Source organism: Cavenderia fasciculata (genome assembly GCF_000203815.1).
Source record: "Cavenderia fasciculata unplaced genomic scaffold Scf_Dfasci-F-a-25c12.r2-5, whole genome shotgun sequence".
NCBI lineage: Eukaryota > Evosea > Eumycetozoa > Acytosteliales > Cavenderiaceae > Cavenderia > Cavenderia fasciculata.
In genome coordinates this window covers 2322181-2345392 of record NW_004457729.1, presented here as the reverse complement: position 1 = coordinate 2345392, position 23212 = coordinate 2322181, and the positions used below count along the sequence as shown (strand labels likewise).

Below are 23212 nucleotides of genomic sequence, written 5' to 3'. Positions count from 1 at the left end.
TGAAAATGTATATTTATATAAAAAGTATATATAAGATGTGTATAGATATTGATGAATGAATGAATGAAAGAAAGAAAAAGAGGGATGTTTTGTTTTGTTTTGTTGTTTGTTTGTTGATACTCTACAGATGATGTGTTTTATTGGTGAGGAGGAGGAGGAGAGGGTTGATCTATTGTCGACGTTATACTACTACTGCTGCTACAAAGAAAAAGAAAGGGAAACAAGTTATTATACAATTCAATAATAGTACTATTATCTATCACCAATCTCTCCAACACATGAAGCCAACTCACTCCAACAAAAGATTATTTTTTTTTGATGTTTTTTGTTTTTTTTTTGAAGCTTTCATCGCGATGACAACCAGAAGCTATTTCAAGGATAAAACCAATTCATTACTTTTATCTGATATATATCTGATCAAACAAGATTAGTATAAATAAATAAATACTAATCTAAAACTAAAACATTAATGTTATGTTTTTAAACCACCAAACTAAACTAAACTATGATGATGATGATCATTATCAAAAAAAAAAAAAAAGGTTTAAACTTTCATCAAGAGAAAGAAAGTAATATTAAACAGATAAAAAGATAGATAGATAAATTCTTATTATCTGTTGAAAAAAAAAACAAATGTCGGGCATTGTATCATTGTATTATCTCTAAATCTAGTTTTAAAAAACACACCCACCACACCAACTTTAAACACAATGGTGTTACGATTTTTATAATTTCTCTTCAAACTCTTATTTTAGTATCAAAAATACTTAAAACTAGAGTGGTGGTGCTGCTCTGGACAAAGCATGCAAACTCGCGTGTGCCTTACAATCCTAGATATATCTATCAAACAATCCTTTATTTTTTTTTAAAAAAGTAAACAATTAAATATAAAGATTTCTATTTCTATTTCCATTCATTTTAAAATTATACGTAGTTTTTTTTTTAAAAAGAAAAAGAGGAAAGAGAGATGGGTATAATAAAATTACATTTTCTATCAATACTATTAATATTATCAACATTATTATTATTATTGGTAAATGCACGTACAAGTAATACCAAACACTCCGATATTGAATCATTTCAATTCCCAATATCAAAAGTCTCAAAAGAAGGTTATGGAACACTATTAACAACTGGTAATAATAATAAATAATAATAATAATTAAAATTATTAAGAATCATTTTTAAAATATTAATATTAATTACTTTTACTATTTTTTTTAAAAAAGATACTATTTATGGTGGTCAAAATGGACCAGTTTCATCCTATAGAAATATATCTGGAAACTTTTTTGGAATGATTACTCCAATTAGAATTGGTAATACTGAAATTAATGTATTAATTGATACTGGTTCATCATATGTATGTGTACTATTGATACTTTTATAAAATAGTTTCTAATTTATTTAAATTCTTATTAGTTGATTATACCAAAACAAGGATGTCAATCATGTTCATTGAATAAACCATTTTATGAACCATCACAATACTCTACACCTATTCATTGTGCAAGTAATGATTGTAAATCGATTTCTCGTATAAATGATCCATGTAATATGGGTCAAAACAACGATCGTTGTTATTCACCATTTGCCTATTCCGATGGAACTAAATACATTGCCGAAGTGACTCAAGATGTTTTAAATGTTGGAAATAGAGCTATAAAGGTAATAGTAGGTGGTATCATTAGTGATTATGGTGCTAAAATTCAAAATATGAGATTTGGTATAATGGGAATTGGTAGATCTGTATGTAAATGAAAAGTCAAGAAAGAAAAGAAATCATAGACATTTATATTTATATTTATTTATTTTTTTTAGTGTCCAACATGCCCACCAAATTTAATAGATTCTATTTCAAGATCAACAGGTATTAGTAATGTATTTGGATTGAAATTAGAGAATAATTATAATGGTATATTTACAGTTGGTAAACCTGTAGTAAATGCAGGTGAGACTTTTAGTTTTACACCAATCAATGAAACCATCTATAGAGAATATGTAGTCAATATCGATAGTATATCATTTGATGCATTCCCAATCAACACCTTTTCATCTTCCAAACCTGTTCAATTGCAATCTAATATCAATCCAACCATTCTTGATAGCGGTACTGGTATCTCTTATTTTACAACTGAAATTTATTATTCAATTGTTCAAATGGTTTCTCTATATTGTTCAAAATCTCCAACTGAATGTTCTGGTTTAATTAATAATGTAAATATATAAAAGAACAACAAAAATATTATATATATTTATATTATTATAATTCATTTATTAACTCATTCTCTCTCTTTTTTTTAATATTAGTGTTTTGTATTTAAAAATCCATTATTTGTTCAAAGATTACCAGTATTGAATATTTTATTTAGTGGAGGAGCAAGATTATCGGTTCCACCTGAAATCTATACTGCAAAGATTCAAAGTAATATTCATTGTACTTCTTTTATTCGTTCACCAAATCATGAAAATTTAATTGGTCTATCATTTATGAAAAGTATATATTTTAAAATATAATATATTACCTTGAACCATTTATATATTAATATTTATTCTCTCTCTTTTTTTATTATTTATAGATAATTATGTATTATTTGATAATGAAAATAATCAAATTGGATTTTTAAATAAATAAATTATTATTTGTATTTTTAATGTTCTTATTCTTTATTATTATTTTTTATTATTTTTTATTCTAACCATTTTAATGTACCCATTAATAAGAATTTTGAAGGGATTAAACCTGGACAAGGAGCCAATACGGTCATTTTTTTAGTTTCAAGGTTGACCTCAGTGACATATAAAAATCCGGCAATATTACTCTTTAAAATACTTTGTTTTGATTTGGTATAGGAAACTGCGAGGATTGAATGGATCATATCGGTCGATGGTGTAACTTCTTGTAATTGAAGTGGATCAATCACTGATTGAGCACCAATTGGTAGTGCTGAAGATGGAGCTGCTGGACCACCACCTGTTTTTAAAACAACTATATCTTTGAAATCCAAAATAGTAAAATGTGGACATAAATCACCTGATATACCATAAAAATATTCTCTAATCTTTGACATTCTTGTTTTCTTTCTAAATATTGGTGATCTAAGATAAACCTAAAAAACCAAAAAACAAATAAATTAATATATATTTCTTTTTCTTTTCTTTTCTATTTTACTTACACCACCAGATTTTGGTAATTTAATAACTTTAATGGCACCTGTATACTTTTTATTTAATTCACTGTACAATTTATCATTATCCATGACAACGATAAGATTTGCTTTGAAAATATCGATAGAATCGATGAGGATCTCATAACCTAGACCATCAATCCAACCACAAGTATTGATAATGACACCCGACACTCTTGCTTGTTCGTTGGTTTCCATACGCTTTTCGATTGAAGTCGCCAGACTTGACACCAACGCTTTAAAGAGTGTTGGGTTGGCATCGAGTGAGGTGTGTCCATAGTATTGAACAAATGGTAGAGAGTTTGTGAGTCCGTCTTCAATATCGACGGGTTTGTCTACAAGTGATGCACAAACAGCACCTGGTATGGTGATTGATCCTTGTCCGGGATCGAGATCGACAAATGTCGGTGCATAACCTAGACGTGTAGAGTATCCCAATAGAATCTTGGAGATTGAACTCTTTCCAACGTCGGTCGGTCCGACAATGATCACTTTGGGACCAGACTCGCGATTCGAAAGACATGAAATACGAATATCATCCATGATCTTGTGTACACGAGCATATTGCATCATTGGAGTCTCATTTGCAATATATGCCTTTGTCGATTGTGATACTTCCAACTTGCATGAATTCCATGTAAACACTGCTCCTTTACATCCTGTCAATTTATATTCTCTATTTAATAATAACTCTGTACCAAAGTATTCTGCATTTCCTTCAATCAACTTAAATAGAAAGAGAAAAGGAAATGTTAATTAGTATAGTTGACAATAATAACCTATTACTACATTCATTGATTGATTGATAGTAGGTACCTTTATGAGAGCAGTTTCACCATGTTCAACTTCAAAACGTAGTTCATGTTCTTTTGGTAGATTGAATATAACGGTTGGGATTGGTGCAGCTGCTAGATCTGTTCCTCCAATAAATGATGATATATCTTGTCTATCCATATGTTCTTTCTCTCTACTCTCTCTATCTACTCTTATATCTCTCTTTTTATATATCTCTCTTTACACTACATTAATGTAATGATAGTTCATGCTATTTTTGAAATTTAGTTCAAAATTTTAAAACAATGAAATTCTTGAATGTTTATTTATTTATTATTATTGATATTTAGTAATTGATTTATTGATTGAATGGTTGATCTATTTATTATATATCCTATATTATATAATACTATTATTGGTTTATTTATTTTTTTGGAAAATAATTCTATGTTTGTTTGAAGGTTGAGGTTGGATTGTTTTGTGTCAGTTTCCGAACAAACACGATGTTCAATCGATTAATATCGTCAACAACAAAGAAGAATATCGTCATCTTTAAACAGGTCTATAAAAGTAATACTTCTCAGACTAGTCTCTTCTCAGTAGAACAATTCAAATACAACAACAATAACAAAGTATTACTATCACAACAAACATATAGTTACTATTCAACAACAAGTAATAATAATAATAATAATAATAACACAACAATGAACTTATCAGACTCTGAATGGAAGGTTAAATTAACACCAGAACAATTTAAAGTATTAAGAGAAAAGGGAACTGAAAGAGCTTTTACTGGTATGTTATATAATAGATATATAGATATCGGGCTAACCTTATTTTGTGTTGATGTCTAACTATCTCTACCTACCTACCTATAGGTGAATACGATAAAAAGTTTGATGATGGAGTATATGGATGTGCAGGATGTGGAGCACCATTGTATAGTTCAAAGTCAAAGTTTAATAGTGGATGTGGTTGGCCTGCATTCTTTGAGGCATTGCCAGGTGCATTGACCATCTTTGAAGATAAATCACATGGTATGGTCAGAACAGAAATTGTATGCAAGAATTGTGGTGGTCATTTGGGTCATGTATTCAAAGGTGAAGGTTTCAAGAACCCCATCGATGAAAGACATTGTGTCAATTCAATTAGTTTAAAATTTACTCCAAAGAAATGAACTAATAATAATAATAATAATATTGATAATAATATTGATAGAAATAATATTGATATTGATATTGATATTGGTAATAATAGTAGTAATAATAATAATAAAAGCGTTAAATGTAAATTGTAAATAATAAATAAAGTTATTATATTATTATATTTAATTTAATTTTGGTTTTGTGACCCTATGAACAAATTTGGGGTTGGTTTCAAAAGACGAGTGTTTGCAAGAACTATGAAACATATATCGATATCGATCAGATGCAAACTATTTCTTCAAATATAATATTATTACATATTGTCAACAATGTGAATGATCATATTGATAGAGTGTGTCTGTTGACATGTTGCAAGCGACTGTACGGTCTGCGTCATATGGTCACACTCCACTTTAAAGAGAAATGGGTGCAGTCGAAAGCAAAGCTACAGATCAACCTCTTTGAACAATCGATTAGTAATACATTATCTACTCGCATGTCAATCAATATATTCAACCTAAGACAAGAACAAAAGAAGAATCAACAACAACTTCAACAAATAGAACAACAACAACAAAAACAACAGAGAGAAGATGAAGTGGATGATGATATTTCAATTACTTCAACTACTGCTGCTGCACCAATGATGACAATAGTACCAAACATAGATTTAAAAGATAATTTAAATTGTTTATCAATCTATTTTGAAATTGAAGAGTTTCATGATATGGTGATGCCAATGATACCAGAGGGTATAGAGAATGTAGTGATACAATCAAATATCGGTGAAGCATTCAAGATGGGGACATTCCCACAATCACTCAGAAAACTTAATATGGATTGTGCCTATCCGTTTGAATTGACACCTGGTATCTTTCCAACCGGTCTTAAGAAACTTAGCATCTCTGCACAATGCGCAACCAAACATCGGGTTGGTCCGGGTGTCATCCCCAACACTGTAGAGTCGTTGGAGATTTGTATATCGTCTTCTGGATTACTGCCAGTCATTCCACCATCGGTCAAGTTCCTCTTGCTCATGAATATGAGTGGTCGTCCACTCGCACCTGGTTTCTTACCCGAAGGATTAGAAGAACTCTTTCTCATAGAGTTGGATCCTCGTTTGACACCTCGTAACTCTAGACTGGCCGTCCCAGTCACCAACAACGTCTTCCCAAAGTCTCTCAAATGTTTAACAATCGATTCAACGACACCAATACCCTATCAACTACCACCTAACCTCATACAACTCAAATACAGTGATAATTATATGGGAACGTTTGATACACCAATCAATGCCAACCTCCAAGAACTCTATATTGGGTATGCATTTGAACAACAAATTCCAGTCTCTTATTTGGCACAAGCCACCTCGTTGAGACATCTCACCATTCGAAATGCCGTCACACTTGATGGATCACTACCAAACTCTTTGGAAACATTGGTTACTAGTCGTGAGTTAAAGACTCGGTATGGATATACACATGGAAGTGGTCCGTTGGTTCTACCGACCAAATTGAAAAACTATAGAATGAAGATTGGTAAATCACATCTTGCACGTACACTTGCCAATTGTGTATCTACAATTGAACAAGTAGGTGTTTCATCAACATGTCTTCAAATGGAGAGTGAAGATTTGTCATCAATCACTCATCTGTATATCATATCACCAGAACATTTGAAAACTAATAATGATCGACTTGGCACTGGCTATATTCTCCCACCTAAATGTACTTCACTTCATTTGGTTGTTAAACCAGAGGAACGACTCTATACACTACCATTGGATTGGATCACCGGTGATAATGATAATCGTAATGGTGGTAGAATCACAACTATTTGTATAGATTTTGAAGGTCTAAAAAATACCATACATATTAGACAACTTGACTCTACCAGTAGTAGTAGTAGAAGAGACTATTTATTCCTTTGTCAAGAGGATTTATCTGGTGGTATCATTCATTTAGGTGAATCCAATAATAATAATAATAATAATAATAATAATAATAATAATAATAATGAAAAAGATGGAAAAGAAGAAGATGATGATGAAGAAAAAGAAGATACTATAGATGAAATGTATGAATTGGCAAACTTTTTTAGAATTGGTATAGTGTCTTGTAAATTTGATAGAAATCATATGATTGTATGTTTGGCTGGTACAGAAACAGCTCCATATATCCCAGAGTCTCCTCAATTTAGTGAACAAGATGAAATTGATGATAATGGAGATGGAAATGAAGAAGACGACGACGACGACGATGAACCAATCATTTTACAACAATCTTTACATGACCCTGCATTAGATGATGATGAAAGTAATGATGATGATGACCAAGACATGGAAAATGATAATGATAATGAAGACGATGAAGAAGAATACCAATAAAAAAAAAAATCATTTATTATTTAATTATTACAATACCATGCTATCCAAATTTGAATTTGTCAGAGGTGAAAATTTGGAGGCAAAAGCAAAGTTGTGCAATGGACATCGTCTTACAAGTCATTATTGACAAGAAGATTATAGATTGTTCGATCAAAAGAGAATAGAGAGAAAGAAAGAAAGAAGATGTCAGAGAATTCAGAGTTACCCAATGCTATAGTACAAAGAATCATTAGAGCTGCTGTATGTGTTGTATAGTAGAAGATGGATGGATATTGATTGTTGATGACTAACCTATCCTATTTATCTTTAGTTACCAGATAATGTACAAATAGCACAAGAATCTAAAGTAGCAATAGCAAAGGCAGCAAAGGTATGGGTACATTACCTTACAGCTTGTTCAAATGACTTTTGTCAGAATGCAAATAGATCGACTATCCTTGGTAAGGATGTATTGTCATCGTTAGAGGAAACTGATTTCGAACAATTTATACCTATACTTGAAGAATTCTTGGCCGGTATGTATATATAGTACTATAATACCGATTGATTGATCAACAAACTAATAATCTTGTTACAATCCAACCTCTAGAACACAAAGCAAAAGAAAAACAAGAACAAAGTTTAAAAGCATCTAAAAAAGAAAAAGATAATGCTGCTGCTGCCGCTGCTGCTAAAGATAAAGATACTAATAGTAGTAGTACTACTACTACTACCAACACCACAAAAGATAGTAAAGACAAGGATACCAAAGGAGGTGGAGGAGGAGATAAGGATAACAGTAGTAAAGAGGATTAAATCATAATAATAATAATTAAATTAAATAGCTTTGTAGATATAGATATATTCATACCAAACCACCATTCCATTATTATTATAATTATTATTGGACGTATAGTAGAGTCAACTGGGGATACATCCAATCCCAAATGACTCCAATTTGAAATTTCCGCATCGTTTATCGAAACAACCAAAGATGTTTGTTTGAAGATATTTATTTAGTTAATTTATTTATCATTCATTTATTAGTTAGTAATAATAACTGACTGCCTACCTACTGGGTTCTACTAATACTAAAGAAGTAGTTCTAGATCTTCTTTGACGACTTGTTGACCAATGTAATGATTCTTCTTTAAACGTAATCCGCCGTTCAAAACCTTCTTCCCTATTTAGTCATTGATAGTTCCAATGTTTTTATTTTGTTTTTTTTTGATTTTTGTTGTCAGTGGTGTGCTGTTTTCAATATCAGCTGATGTACCATTTTAGTCTCTTTAGCTTTCTATATATCTATCTATCTCTCTAGTTTGTGTATTAGCAAGGAATATGATGTCGTCTCAATTCAATAAGATTGTCGTTGATAACTATGTCGTCGAAATGGACGGTGATGAAATGACCAGGTAAGAAAAGTCAATCAGATGTCACATGATGTTGTATATATAAAACATGATAGAACAATTGGTTGGTTGTAAATCTCTATTATGTTTATATCTAATTCTGACAACAATCTTGTTTTCAACAACAACTATTTCTATTTATAGAGTCATTTGGAAAATGATCAAGGAAAAGTTAATTTTCCCATTCTTGGATTTAAAGATTGACTATTATGATTTGGGTATGGAGTATAGAGATCAAACTGACGATCAAGTCACTATTGATTGTGCCAAGGCTATCCTCAAGCACAACGTTGGTATCAAGTGTGCTACCATCACTCCAGACGAAGCTAGAGTTGAGGAATTCAAGTTGAAGCAAATGTGGAAGTCACCAAACGGAACCATCCGTAACATTCTCGGTGGTACCGTCTTCCGTGAACCAATCCTCTGCACCAACGTCCCACGTCTTGTCACTGGTTGGAAGCTCCCAATCGTCATTGGTAGACATGCTCACGGTGATCAATACAAGGCCACCGATTTTGTCGTCAAGAATGCCGGCAAGTTGGAAATGACCTTTACTCCAGCCGATGGCAGTGCTCCACAAAAGTATACAGTCTTTGATTTCCCTGCTGGTGGTGTTGCCATGGGAATGTACAATACCGATGAAGTATAGGAAAAAAAAAAAAACAAAAAAAAATATAATACTAAACTTTAACCTTCCTTTCTTCCTTTTCTTTCTCTAGTCAATTATTGGATTTGCTAAATCATGCTTTGAATTTGCTTTGGAAAAGAAATGGCCACTTTATCTCAGCACCAAGAATACCATTTTGAAAAAGTATGATGGTCGTTTCAAGGATATCTTCCAAGAGATTTATGATAAGGAATATAAGTCTAAGTTTTCTGCCGTTGGTATATGGTACGATCATCGCCTAATCGACGACCTCGTCGCATATGCCATGAAGAGTGAAGGAGGTTTCGTTTGGGCCTGCAAAAACTATGATGGTGATGTCCAATCAGACAGTGTTGCCCAAGGTTTTGGATCTTTGGGTCTCATGACCTCTGTCCTTTTGTGTCCAGACGGAAAGACTGTAGAGTCTGAAGCTGCCCACGGTACCGTCACTCGTCACTACCGTGATCACCAAGCCGGCAAGGAAACCAGCACCAACCCAATTGCCTCCATCTTTGCCTGGACCCGTGGTCTTGCCCACCGTGCCAAGTTGGACAACAATGCCCCACTCGACAAGTTCTGCACTGAATTGGAATCTGCTTGTATTGAAGCCGTCGAAACTGGTTTCATGACCAAGGATCTTGCTTTATGTATCAAGGGTACCATTGATAAGTAAGTTGAAGTGAAAAAAAAACCAAAAAAAAAAGAATATCTAAATTTCTAATTACCTTTTTTTTTTTTTTATAGGGTCAAGAGAACTGACTACTTGAATACAACTGAATACATTGAAAAGGTTGCTGAAATTCTTAAAAAGAAACTTAACGTGTAAGGTTGTCGTTCACCCCCTTGTTCATAAATCCATTTTATTATTATTATTGTTGATGATAGATAGAGATTCCAAAAAAAAATATTATAATTTTTAAAAAAAAAAAAAAAAAAAAAGAAAGTAGTGATTATTATTTTTGGTAAGGATTAACAAAACGAATCATCATAATAATAATAATTATAACTATAACTTTAAATTTATTATTTTATTTGTTTTACTAATTTATTTATTTATTTATTTTTTAGAAAAAGCAAACTTTAAAAAAACAAACAAAAATCCCTACTTTTCCTTCTATAATCAATATATATAATAACAATAAAAAGGCAATACACTGTGTAATAGTTATGTAAACTATAATATTTTTAGAATTAGTTTAAATTAATAATGGAATCTTTAAATATATTTTTTGATTTATTTTGTACTTTTTACATTATTATTATTATTTATTATTATTTATTTAAACATGAAATAATATATCATTAAATAAAATTAAATATAAAATAAAAGTAAGGAAATGAAAAGCAAACCTTGATGAAGTATTAAAACTTAGATATTCGTAAAGGACGTCACCTACAATGATGACAACCACTCGAGTGATGACTGCACCCAATAGATCTTTGATTGTGTAATCGATAGAACCACCAATGTTGAGAGTGGCCAATTGCACAATAGCATAGAAAAACAGTATTAACGGCACCTGTTGATCAAACTTTAATCGAAGTGATGGTAAGAACATGAGTATCACCACTGCCACTGAACATATGGCCAACAATCCAACACTGACAAGAGGAAGTACCGATCGTTCACTAGCCACCTCTTTGCTCAATGGATGAAAGAAGCATTTATGGGGATGACTAAACGGCCCCGCATCATTTGCAACTTCTACAGGTGGATGTTTTGATAAATAACTAATCTCTTCAACTGGTTGTTCAATTGATAAATTGGTTCTAAATGGTAAATATAAATATTTCCTATTATTTTGTTGATTATTTTGTTGATTATTTTGATTATTTGATTCTATTAAAGATTGTTGTTGACTTGACATGATTATTACAGATGGATATAATTCATTTAATTCTAATTTTGTATTTTTGTTTGTATTTACAAGTACCTATAAACAGAATAGAAAATAGAAATAAAAGTAAGTTAATCTAATCATCTCTAGTGATGTTTATATTTTATATTTACTTACCTCTACAATACCATGAAATGTATAAGATTCTTCACTTTGTGTCCATTCAATATTATGGAACCTTTGAAAGTAACAAGTACCAATGACATAGTGTTGATAGACATTGATATTGGTTTGAACGTCTGCTAGATAAAAGATAAACCAAAACAGAGCAACCATGAATGCAAAGATTGAAAATGAAGAGTCTTTAGATGGTAGCAAGTCTCCAACACGTCTTGTTATATTGTTTATGAAACCACCACCGTTGTTGTTGTTAATGCCATTGATGTTGTGTCCTGCTGCTAACCTCCTTCTCCACATTTCATTATGAAAGTTTTGTTGTTGCTGATCAAGATCATTATGTAGTTGTTGATTCATCTTTTTAATTAAAAGTAAATGAAACTTTTAAACAAACAAACAAATAAATTAAACAAACAATCTGTTGGGAATATCACTGAATTTGAACCTCACAGCAGCAAATTTTGCTGACACCATTCACACAAAAAAACATCGCTACCCTTTTAAACCCCAACAAACTGACTGATCTTACATTGACATATATATATTTATAAATACTCCCCATCACTATACTTGAAATTATTATTCTTATTATTATTGAGAGTTGTTCTGATTTATTTCAAGTCAAAAAGTCAAAGCTAACCGTCTAACTAATTATATTAATTCTTTAGTACAAGTACTAAAATGTCTTAAAGTAGAAAAGTAGGGGGTAAAAAATCATTGTACCAATTGAATTGTTAATTGTTTGAAATTATCAAAGATAGTGAGAGGAGAGGGGATCTCTACAAGTGTATTTCCAAAAGCATTCAGGTAAGGGTGGAGTGATTTGAAGGCTTTTTTGGCTCAAAACAGCAAACGAATTTTACGATTTCGACGACTTGCGTTGTCGGATTCGTTTTTTCGTGACTTTGGTCAAAAATTCTAAATGGACTGGCCCCTATGTAGCTCAGGTGATACCTTGCAATGTGGCAAATTTCATAACCAGTTTTCAGTGAAGGCGGATTTGATAAATTCGATATCAGCGCGACATTTCGTGTTGGTTTCCATTGTGCTCATGTTGCCATGGCGACGACTTGACATGGCGGTGAAGCCCCCCCTCCGCAGCCTCCCTACCGCTGCGTATCCCCGCTAGACACAAAATGATATTTTTGTACATGCCATCTACATTTACAACCATTGGCGGACTATTTGTATCAATTATGCCTTCCTTCATTGTTGTCCCTGCAGAATGGACGAACACAATCTACATCATCATTATCATCATAATCGTCTCAGTGTTTCATTGGTATTTGTTCAACCATTCATATTTGTACTACCTCATTTATTATTTTAAATCAACCCTCACATCGATACACCAAAAATACTAGTAGTTGTACTCAAAGTAATTTCACAACTAACCAACACACTCACACACTCACACAGGTCCAGAAATTAAGATCTTAAGCTTTCACCAAACACTTGATTTAGATTAACCTTTCACACTTTAAAGTCTACACCAAAAAAGATCGTAGTACATGTGGTCACAATACCCTAACCCTTTTTCTTTTTAATCCCCCAAACCCCTCCAGCCTCTATAATTATTTAATCTTTTCTTTCTTTCTTTTTTAAACTATTATTATTATTAATATTATTTATTTGTATATATATAAAATACTTTTTAAAATCCATCATCATTAAAAATGATTCGAACAATATCTTCCAAACCCAAATTGATTAGAGTATTAGGTTTAATCATAGGTTCATTTATTTTATTTAATTTAATGTATTTATTATTTGATGATCTTTTTTAAAAACCGAAAAAAGATAGACATAGTTTTGAAAACTATAATTCTAATTCCCTCCCTTTTCCCCATACCTAGATATACATTTTATACATCATCTACAGATTCAACAAATGTCAAAGCATATTTAGCCAATCAATTAGAAGAAAGAAATAGGCAATTGGAGAATAAACAACAAGAGATTGATAGTTTACAGAGACAACTTCAATTACTACAAGTACAAGAACCAGGATATAAAATCAACCAACCCACAGAACAACAAAAAACCACCCACCAACCAGTTGACAAGATCAAAGCCTATTCAGATAGAATAGCTGCTCTTGAAAACCCATCCAATTTTACCCAACCCGAAGGCTACCCCATATCAACACAACTAGTCAGTCCAAGATTAAAAGATCCTTCACTCGACTCTTCTATACAATGTTTTCTTACCTATTACAACTATGTAAAATATTATTCAGATGTTGATGTGCATCCATCTATTGGAGCACCTCATCGTTATCAACAATCAGAGTTTGAATATCTAGTTCCAACACCAAATCCATCATTTGGAAAAGTTTCAAAATCAGCAGATATCCTCATGGAAATGGCTGCTATTGAATTAACTCGTACATCCAATTTTGATGAAGCTACAAAAAGACAATTAGATACTTTGGAAATTAAAAAAATTGAAGGTAAAAGGAAAACCAAAACCAATCAACATTCTTGAATATTAATAATTATTTATATTTAATAATTATTAATTTAAAGGAAAAAATATGGAAGAATTTCAAAAAGAAGAAAAACAAGAAAATGAATTAAAAGCATTACAAGAGAAATTAAATTTAGTAGAGATTCCACCATTCTTTCAATTACCTCTTCCAGTAGCTCATCCTCAACCTTTGATACCTGCACCCTATTTATTCCTTCATATACCTAAAACTGGTGGTAATTCTATTCATTCTTTATTCCAACATACTTTTAAATCCCATGCAACTCAACATTGGACTTCTCCAGGTAAGATTAGAATAGAATAGAAATCATAAATAATATATTTCAATTTATTTACTTTTTATTTTTTTTTATTTTTTAGATTATGGAGAATCATATACAAAGATTATAGGAAAGAAATCAATTGTTGGACATTTTAATTATGGTCTTCATTTTTATTTACAAGAGGCTGGTATTAATCAACATTCCTATTTAACTTTATTAAGAGATCCTGTTGATCGTGTCATTTCTCATTACTACTATCATCGTGAGAGAAAGGAAGATGAGGGTCATGCTCTGGCAATCAATTCAACCATTGAAGAATGGACTGATACTCCAAGAGGTCAAAATGAACAAACTAGAGTTTTATCTGGTATCACTTCATACACTGAAGATTTTCCATCAATGGAATCTTTTAGAATGGCTTTATCTCATTTAAGAAAGTAAATATATCAAAATTTATTAAATTTATAAACACGGAGAAACAAGATATTAAATTAATATTCATTTCTTTTTGTTTTTTTTTTAGAATGAAATTTGTTGGATTGACAGAAAGATATGAAGAAACAGCAATTTTAATGAAATATTATTGTGGATTAAATTCAGTTTCCATTACTCAAGCCAATAAGAGAAAAGATCGTACCATGGATAGCAAGGTCAGCCAAGACGTTCGAATGTTAATTAAAGAAAAGAATTGGATGGATGTCTATCTCTACGAAGAGGCTGTTAAAATGTTTGAAAGACAATTAGATATTGTTGGTCGTGATATTGTTAAAAGTGAAATGAAAAAGAAGATATAAATACTAAATCGAAACCAATATATATTTATTTATATTTGTAGACAAAAAAAAAGAAAATAATTAATTCGATCTGAATTAATTTTATGTTATTATTTATTTTAAAGTTGGAAAATTAGTAGTTAGTAAATTATTATTATTATTATTATTTACAAAAAAAAATGGTGTTTTTGTTTACTATTATTATTATTATTATTATTGAATGGTACATCCACCACAAGTTCTATTTTTTGTTGTTGATGAAGAAGTATTTTGAACTTTGAAAGAATTTTCTCTTTCAGGTTTAAACTCTGAAAACTTTTCCTTATTTTTTGATTGAACCTTTAATTCCAAATCTTCAAACACCAATTTAGTCAAAATATTAAAAGGTTCATCGATGTTGGTATGTTTAATCGATGTGAATGCCCAACTAGCAATATTATTTTCTTTTGTATATAGATTTAATTTATCTGTAATATCTTTTAAATTTTCTTCATTTTCTTCTATTTTATCATACTAGTATGTAAGAATAATAAAAAATTAGAATTAATAATCTTTTTGTTTTTGTTTTTGTTTTTGTTTTAGTTTTCTATTAATTACCTTATTTGCCAATAAAATACAAGGAATATCTTTATCTAATCTTGAATATACTTCTGTTTTCCATTTTTTAGCGTGTTCCATTGTTTGTTCAAGTTGACTGAGGTCAACAACCAAAGCAACACCATCGGCATTGTGAAAATATGGCCTTGACATTACAATATATCTATCTTGTCCACTCAAATCCCAAATCTGTAATTTTACTTCTTTGGTTCCATCATGATCCAATTGCATTTTTTTAAGAAAAAAGTCTACTCCAATCTTTGACATTTATAAATGATTAATATTAATATTTAGATCTATTTTAAAATATTTCCAAATACATTGATTGACATACAGTTGGTTTATGAGTTTTTTCCTTATCAAATGGAAAAGAACCATGAGTTAGTTTACTGACGATGGTTGTTTTGCCAACAGCAACTTGTCCAATCACCAATATTTTAAATGCTTCTGGAATAAAATCTTCAATTTTGAAAATGGTTGATAATTTTAATGATCGTCCAGCTCCCTGTTGGTGTTGTTGATCATTAGATTCCAATTCTTCTCTACTATGATCAATATATTTATTTAATGCCATTTTTTTCTTTTTCTTTTAATAAATTATTATTTTTAATTTTGTATTTTGGTATTATTTATGTTTAACAACAAATTAAAGAAAAGAATGGAATATAATATTATTATTATATGTGGATTCGTAAATATGCAAGACATAAATATAAATATATATATATAAAATTTAAATTTTGATGGGGATGGTGAGGAGAGAGATGGAAGGTTATTTTAATTTTAATTGGTTGATTGGTCTGTCTGTTTGTCTCCACTTGACTTGTTGACACAGGGAAACTAGGAGTAAAAGGTATTGTTGGTTGGTGCTGTTTTCGAAAAAACGAGAAATGGAAGAACGTCGTCGCGACTATAAATAAGTTCAAAAGGTGTAGGAGCAATCAAATAATGCAACATGCAGTAGTAGTATAGCCACCCTTTTTACTAGCGATGAACTGTTTAAAGGTGCGATAATGATAGATGTTGGGGATGGGGATAGAGGTTGGTTGGTGGGTGGGTGGAATATGATGAATATGGAAATGAGTTGGATGCTTATAGAATATTTGTATTGATGTTGTGATCGCCGCAACACTCTCAATCAATAGTGTTATATATGATGGTTCGAATTATATATGTTTTTTTAGTGTTATAAGACTATTCGTGTATTGCTAGAAGTAATAATAATAATAATAATTTAAGAGTGGTGATAATAAGAATGATGCGAGAATGAATGAATGAGTGATGGGGGTATTAGGGAGTTCAATGGTTTGATCGCACTGTGTTTTTGTTCATGTGTGGTGATGATGATCATGTAATGTTGAAGGGGGTGTGATGTCCAGTCCTCGAGCGAGAATCAATCAGCTGAAGTTGAACCTGATTATTTAAGAGGAAAGGATTGTATCTATACTAAAGATAGCATTATGAATTTTCTCGACCACATTACAACGCAGAGTAAATTTATCCGTTCCGGAAATTTAGAGTATTTTACTTCATCCCCTGGGAATCAAAAATATTTTGGTTGTTCGAACTTCCAAGCTTGCTCATTCATAATGATCAAGCGAATGAATCAATTGGATTGTTTATTAATTTATCACTACACTAAAGTTAAAACAACAACAACAACAATTACAACGATTACAATTGGAATGTAAAGAAGAAGAAGAAGAAGAAAGATGTACATTGGTCACCACCACCACCACATCTTCTTCATTTACTCATTAAATCATCATCATATCTTAGATCATCCAATAACAACAACAACAAGAGAATAGAATGATATTTCCTCCTGTTGGTGGTGATTCAATTCAATTCGATTGTTGTGTGGTGTAGTGATAAAACAATCACACCACACGATTAGGGTGTGAATGGTGTCTGTCCACGATGATACTAGCATTGGTAGGTTTTATTGGGTTGAGGTTTATGTGGATGGAAAGAAAACAACCAATGAACGTGAGAAGACAAGTAGAGTAAAACAATTCGTAGTAGTAGATTAAACCTTTTGTCTTGTATTTAAGTAGACTGACTGACTGTCTGCTACTGCTACTGTATAATATTATTATTATTGTTGGGATACTACTTTGACCTACTACTTTACTTGTTCTACTCCTTTCTTTTTCCTTTATCCGTCACCATTATAATATGTAATGTATGTATTATTTTTATCATCATCATCATTAACAACAACAACAACAACAACATCATCCTCATCCTCATCATCAATTAAAAAGTAAAACTAGATAATATTTTGTGTTTATATACACTACACCAACCTATAGTTTTTAGATATTAATCCAAATTTCCATATTTAATACATTATCGACTGCGCAGCTAATTGTGTGTAAGTTTGTGTGTACACGTGTGGTTACGATTTTTGTTATCGTTTTTCAAACAGAGTAGTATCACCCCCTCCTTCATATATATCATTGCTAAATACAACGGCAGAGAGAGAGAGACAAAGTGACAGGAGAGAGAGAGAGAGAGAGAGAGGAAGAAGATAACTCATCATCCAACAAACGTGCACGGTTACCTCTCTAATTGTTTCCATAATATTTACAAAAATTAATAATATTATTATTATTAATGTGAACCCCCACACATTAATAGAGTAGAATAATATTGTCTAGAAGAACATCATCGTCGCATTGACAACGATACGAATACAATATTCCAATTTAAAAATATCATCATCAAAATTTAAATATTAAATAGAAATAAACGGAATAATCATCCTGGTTAAAAAAATCAAAAGAAGGAATCAACTTGTTTGTACAATAACAACAACAACAATAATAATAATAATAATATTGGTGAATGATAATTTAATCTTTTAATCAATAGTAGATAGATAGAAAAAAATAATAATAATAATTTCCTTTCCATTTCAAAAAAAAAAAAAAAAAAAAGAGAGAGATAATTTAAATTAATATTATTTATCAACCATACCTCCTCCTCCTACTCATCCATTGTATTTTTAAAAAAATAATAATAATATTAATAATTTAAATTTAAAAAATAATAGAGAGTGTAGTGTAGTAATAATAATAATAATAATAATTAATTAATGACTCAAGTTCAATCTAGAATTTAAAGTTTCACTCTCATTCTCTCTCAATTTTGTGTTTGTTCAAACATATATATAAAGGTATTTACATTTACATTTTAAAATATTTATTTATTATTATTATTTCTTTATTCTAACTTTTTTTTTATCACGATGAACAACAACAGAAAACAACAAAAAAAACAAAACAATTTAATTTTAAATAATTATATTAAAAGAAAAATGGTATCAGGAGTAGGAAACAATCGATTGAGAAAGAAGTTTGTTTCTGATTTTTCATATTATTTTAATAATCCTGAATTGTCAGATATCACTATAAGTGTGGTGGGAGACCCATTGTCGGGAGGACTACCAACATGTAGTTCGCCATCAGCTTTGGATATGCAATCGTGCAAACCAGTATCCATCACCCCTTCACCCATCCAAGACTATGGAAGTAATGTCGTTGTCGAATCGTTTCATGCCCATAAGTTTGTCTTGTCTGCTCGTTCACCAGTCTTTATGAGAATGCTTTCATCAGCACTCATCGAATCCAAATCATCTACCATCATTACCCATTTCCCAAAAGAAACTATCTATAGTGTCTTGAAATATTTATATACTGGTAAAGCCGACCTAACCCCAACCACTGTCCTAGATATCCTATCTTCTGCCGATTATTATAGTTTAGAAGATTTAAAAGATGTAAAGAAAAAAAAAAAAGAAAAAAGAAAAACAAATCAAAAACAAAAAAAAAAGATATAAATATTAATATCTTTCTTTTATTTAATTTTAGTTTTGTGGATGGTATTCATTAAGAACATGTTTAGAAGGAGATGAAGAGATGGATATATGTAAAGTATTATATGCAGCAGAAAAGTTTAGAATGGAAAAGATTAAAAGTTTATGCTTTGATTATATCACTCAACATTCAATGGATATCCTCTTGTCGTCTCCCAACTGGCATTTACTGTCCGAGGAGAATGTTATTTGTATTCTTAGACAGGACAGTCTCCGTGTTCCAGAGGTTGAAATATTCGACTCTTTAGTTCGTTGGGCAAAGAAACAATATTCAATCCTAAGAGACATTTCATTTCAAGAATTTGATGAAATGGATTTCTTGAAAAGAAAATTACAAAAACCTTTACAAGTAAGAAAAAAAAAAAAAAAAAAAAATAGAAAACTCTCTTAAAAAAAAAAATATATTAATAATTATTATTATTATTTATTTACTTGTTTAGTGTATTAGATTTGCAAGTATGTCACCATACCAATTAAGTAATCATATTGAACCAACTAATTTGGTGGATAGTGAAATATTATTTGAATCGTATCGGTGTTTGGCGACGAAACAACAACCACGTCGAGAGTGTTTGGGAAGGTTGCGTGACGGTGTACAAGATTTTAGTTTTGTGACGTTGGGAGATACGAATGGAATTATGTATTATTTTGGGACGTTCAACGGGACACAGGAATTTGAAAACCCAGTTGCTAGACAATTGGCCAATGTCACGTCGTCGACTATGAGTATTGGATATCCACACCCATTCACAGGTCGAACACCAACCAACATGTATACAGACAAGCTAGACAATTCACATCTCACAGTAGAGTTGTCCAACAAGTATGTTCTCTGTCCATCCTACTACAGCATGCGATATGCTGGTGATAGTCAAGGATCAATATATGCGGCACCAAAGAATTGGAAGTTACTTGGATCACTCGATGGAGAGAACTGGGATTGTCTCAAAGATCACAAAGAAGATATCAGTCTCAAAGAAGGCTACTCGATCGCTGGCTGGGAGGTTGACTCTACACATTCATACCGTCATTTTAGAATTCAAATGACTGGTCCAAATCAACGAGATGGAAACGAACTGTGTGTTTGTTGTTTTGAAATTTATGGTCGATTGGTTAAACTAGAAGATGATTTTGATTATCTATTAAATCCAACTGAGGAAAATGAACAAGATCCATCAAATACAATCATTCAAGAGGAGCGACATGATGATGAAGATGATGATGAAAATCAAAATAATCAAAATCAAAATAATAATAATAATAATCAAAACAACGAAGAAATGAATGATAATCAAATGGATACTGATCACCAAGAAGAAGAAGAATAATAATAATCAAAACAGTAATATGTTATGACCATCGATAGAATAATTATGTATTTACACATTTATAAATTATATATATTTATACAAAAAATATTGAGTTTTGGAAATACATAAATGGTTTATTTCAAAGTTTATTTGAGATATGTTTATTACTTGTTGGTATAATGTGAATTGTGAAATAATAGTGGTCTAAATGAAGTATAAATGCGTTTCCATTTTTTTTGTTCAAACAAGTTGATTGGGAAAAAGTGTGTAAAATAATCTCTGATATTTTCCAATTCAAGAAAAAGAAAACTGTTCTTGTACTGGTTAACTACAATGAGATCACAGGGATTACCAAACTCTGTAATGAGTTCATTGAGGGCATCCATCATTTGGCTGGAATGGTATTTGACCAGTTCTAAAAGAAAAACAATATGGTTAGTTGAAGGTATTTATTTAAAGGATTGAAATATTACATACCATATTTACTTTTAATGAGACAGAGGTTTTTGTACAAATCAATTCCATGTAGGTGATTTCTCTTTGAATGATTCAAGGTCGGACAATAGTCGAAAAATCTTGGTTCTTAGAACCAACACAAAGGTTCTTAAAGTTGTCCAGCCAATCTTTTGTGAGTTTGGGGACCAGTTCTTTGGATCTATAATGAGGTAGGAAGGAAATAAATGTCTAGACAAATATGAGGAAAATATATCTCTTACTGGTATTTTCCCATGTTTGCTTTGAAGTTGTTGAACTCATAGTTCTATAACAATGATGATAAATAAAGTAATTAATTGCTAAGTGACTTTTAAAGACAAATACTAACAATTATAACTACCGAAAAAAATAAAATAAATAACAAAAACAAACATCAACTAGATTCCCCATCATCAATAAATGAAATATTAAATTATTTTTAGTTTTCTTTTAAAGTACTTCATTTTTTATTTTTATCAAACGGCAATAAATTCAAGAATTAATTAATTAATCATTCAGTACAACATCAGACATGAGAGTGATAACCGATCAGGCATATCATAAGGAGTAAAGGTGAAGATAAATGAAAGATTGCAACAAGTTCTTGGCAACAAGGATTGTTTAAACATCTACATTTGACATGCATTAAAATAATGAAAAGATTGGATAGCACAATAAGGAACATACAACATCTATTCTTTAAATTGAGTGATCTTTATTACTTTTTTAGAGGGAATAAGGATATAGATTGTATAGACATAGACATAATAATATTATTATTTAGTTGTGGAGGTGGAATGGTAGGTAGGTAGGTGGGTACTTAGAGAGAACGGTATTTCCATTCATAACGAGCTTTTGGAATCTCAAAGACTTCCATAAAAAAATAGGTCACCACTACTCCAGAAATAAAGAGTGATGCCAACAATAAAAGTAATTCAAAACAAGTACCACATACACCTAATTTGTCAGAGAGCTTTGTCATTCTTTGATTTCTTGGACTACGAAAATTAACCGATAATTACAGATTATAAGAGGGTAGAGATAGAAGATTGAAATGTTTATTTGTTAGTAAGGGCCTAAAAAATAAATATTAATCTTTAATATAAAAAATAATGTATCAATCTCGAGTTGAACTATAAGATAAATTTTTAAAAAAGAAACACAATCTCATCAATAAAATAAACTAAAAGTTTGGTTGGTTGATTACTATTTAATAATGATGTCAGGGCGGACAATAATAATAAACAAGCTTCACATGTCAATATCGATATCAATATTATTTCTCTCACTACCACCACAACATCCATGACCACGACCACTGTATCCATCACCATAGAATATTATTATTTTAAGATCGAAATTGGAGAGATGGTGTTAATAGTTTCTTGTCTGACTTTTGTTGTTTGATTGATAGTTTTTAAAAATAATAAGAATTATAATAATACCTAGTTGTAAATTCAAATTTGAATAGTAATAATAATAATAATATTTAGTTTGAAATTTATTTTATAAAGAGGTATGAACAATATTTTTTCATTAAAATCCAATCAAAAAATCTTACCAATTATTAATTTATTTCTTAAATTAGAAATATAAGTTCCTCTTTTCGTTCATTCTGGGGGTAGCAATGTGTTTTACCGCAATGACTGGAATTTATCAAAAGTTGTTTCTCCCCTATTTCATGATCGTTGTCAAAAGTATTATTAAAATATTCAAAACTCTCTCTATTATTTGTTTTATGAATACTAATTAATTACTTAATTTATCTTTTTTTTTTTTTTAAATTTAGAAATCTTCCAAACTATCTCCAATTTAAATGAAACAGTTTAAAGTTATTCAGATGTATCAAGTAATTCTGTACACTCTTCTATCCAATG

At 30.7% G+C, this 23212-nt stretch overlaps 11 protein-coding genes across 11 annotated transcripts; 7 read left to right on the top strand and 4 right to left on the bottom strand.

Moving 5' to 3' along the window:
- Window positions 1-5: 5 nt before the first annotated feature.
- DFA_01264 (uncharacterized protein) lies at window positions 6-2635 on the top strand (the record flags this gene model as incomplete). The annotated part of the gene is made up of 7 exons (XM_004359176.1): window positions 6-24; window positions 951-1136; window positions 1230-1363; window positions 1423-1749; window positions 1822-2217; window positions 2311-2497; window positions 2580-2635. The coding sequence occupies 7 exons, from the start codon at window positions 6-8 to the stop codon at window positions 2633-2635; spliced, it is 1305 nt and encodes a 434-aa protein (XP_004359233.1).
- Window positions 2636-2690: 55 nt separating this feature from the next.
- On the bottom strand, window positions 2691-4142 carry clp1 (pre-mRNA cleavage complex subunit; the record flags this gene model as incomplete). Its single annotated transcript, XM_004359175.1, has 3 exons — window positions 2691-3110; window positions 3177-3914; window positions 4005-4142. The coding sequence occupies 3 exons, from the start codon at window positions 4140-4142 to the stop codon at window positions 2691-2693; spliced, it is 1296 nt and encodes a 431-aa protein (XP_004359232.1).
- A 125-nt stretch (window positions 4143-4267) lies between these two features.
- Window positions 4268-5142, top strand: DFA_01262 (Peptide methionine sulfoxide reductase; the record flags this gene model as incomplete). The annotated part of the gene is made up of 3 exons (XM_004359174.1): window positions 4268-4282; window positions 4523-4760; window positions 4844-5142. 3 exons carry the CDS (start codon window positions 4268-4270, stop codon window positions 5140-5142), a joined length of 552 nt encoding a protein of 183 aa, XP_004359231.1.
- A 251-nt stretch (window positions 5143-5393) lies between these two features.
- DFA_01261 (uncharacterized protein) lies at window positions 5394-7496 on the top strand (the record flags this gene model as incomplete). The annotated part of the gene is made up of 1 exon (XM_004359173.1): window positions 5394-7496. One exon carries the CDS (start codon window positions 5394-5396, stop codon window positions 7494-7496), a length of 2103 nt encoding a protein of 700 aa, XP_004359230.1.
- Window positions 7497-7679: 183 nt separating this feature from the next.
- Window positions 7680-10617, top strand: idhC (isocitrate dehydrogenase; the record flags this gene model as incomplete). Its single annotated transcript, XM_004359172.1, has 8 exons — window positions 7680-7736; window positions 7807-8011; window positions 8086-8277; window positions 8797-8890; window positions 9032-9530; window positions 9607-10202; window positions 10278-10355; window positions 10602-10617. 8 exons carry the CDS (start codon window positions 7680-7682, stop codon window positions 10615-10617), a joined length of 1737 nt encoding a protein of 578 aa, XP_004359229.1.
- Window positions 10618-10734: 117 nt separating this feature from the next.
- On the bottom strand, window positions 10735-11905 carry DFA_01259 (uncharacterized protein; the record flags this gene model as incomplete). The annotated part of the gene is made up of 3 exons (XM_004359171.1): window positions 10735-10747; window positions 10884-11467; window positions 11549-11905. 3 exons carry the CDS (start codon window positions 11903-11905, stop codon window positions 10735-10737), a joined length of 954 nt encoding a protein of 317 aa, XP_004359228.1.
- A 1319-nt stretch (window positions 11906-13224) lies between these two features.
- On the top strand, window positions 13225-15095 carry DFA_01258 (uncharacterized protein; the record flags this gene model as incomplete). Its single annotated transcript, XM_004359170.1, has 5 exons — window positions 13225-13307; window positions 13405-14000; window positions 14077-14322; window positions 14399-14738; window positions 14825-15095. The coding sequence occupies 5 exons, from the start codon at window positions 13225-13227 to the stop codon at window positions 15093-15095; spliced, it is 1536 nt and encodes a 511-aa protein (XP_004359227.1).
- A 192-nt stretch (window positions 15096-15287) lies between these two features.
- Window positions 15288-15902, bottom strand: DFA_01257 (uncharacterized protein; the record flags this gene model as incomplete). The annotated part of the gene is made up of 2 exons (XM_004359169.1): window positions 15288-15587; window positions 15672-15902. The coding sequence occupies 2 exons, from the start codon at window positions 15900-15902 to the stop codon at window positions 15288-15290; spliced, it is 531 nt and encodes a 176-aa protein (XP_004359226.1).
- A 70-nt stretch (window positions 15903-15972) lies between these two features.
- Window positions 15973-16245, bottom strand: DFA_01256 (uncharacterized protein; the record flags this gene model as incomplete). Its single annotated transcript, XM_004359168.1, has 1 exon — window positions 15973-16245. One exon carries the CDS (start codon window positions 16243-16245, stop codon window positions 15973-15975), a length of 273 nt encoding a protein of 90 aa, XP_004359225.1.
- Window positions 16246-17854: 1609 nt separating this feature from the next.
- On the top strand, window positions 17855-20879 carry DFA_01255 (uncharacterized protein; the record flags this gene model as incomplete). The annotated part of the gene is made up of 4 exons (XM_004359167.1): window positions 17855-17937; window positions 18990-19455; window positions 19547-19900; window positions 19992-20879. 4 exons carry the CDS (start codon window positions 17855-17857, stop codon window positions 20877-20879), a joined length of 1791 nt encoding a protein of 596 aa, XP_004359224.1.
- Window positions 20880-21194: 315 nt separating this feature from the next.
- On the top strand, window positions 21195-23155 carry DFA_01254 (uncharacterized protein; the record flags this gene model as incomplete). The annotated part of the gene is made up of 5 exons (XM_004359166.1): window positions 21195-21262; window positions 22120-22139; window positions 22689-22708; window positions 22829-22851; window positions 23125-23155. 5 exons carry the CDS (start codon window positions 21195-21197, stop codon window positions 23153-23155), a joined length of 162 nt encoding a protein of 53 aa, XP_004359223.1.
- Window positions 23156-23212: the final 57 nt, after the last annotated feature.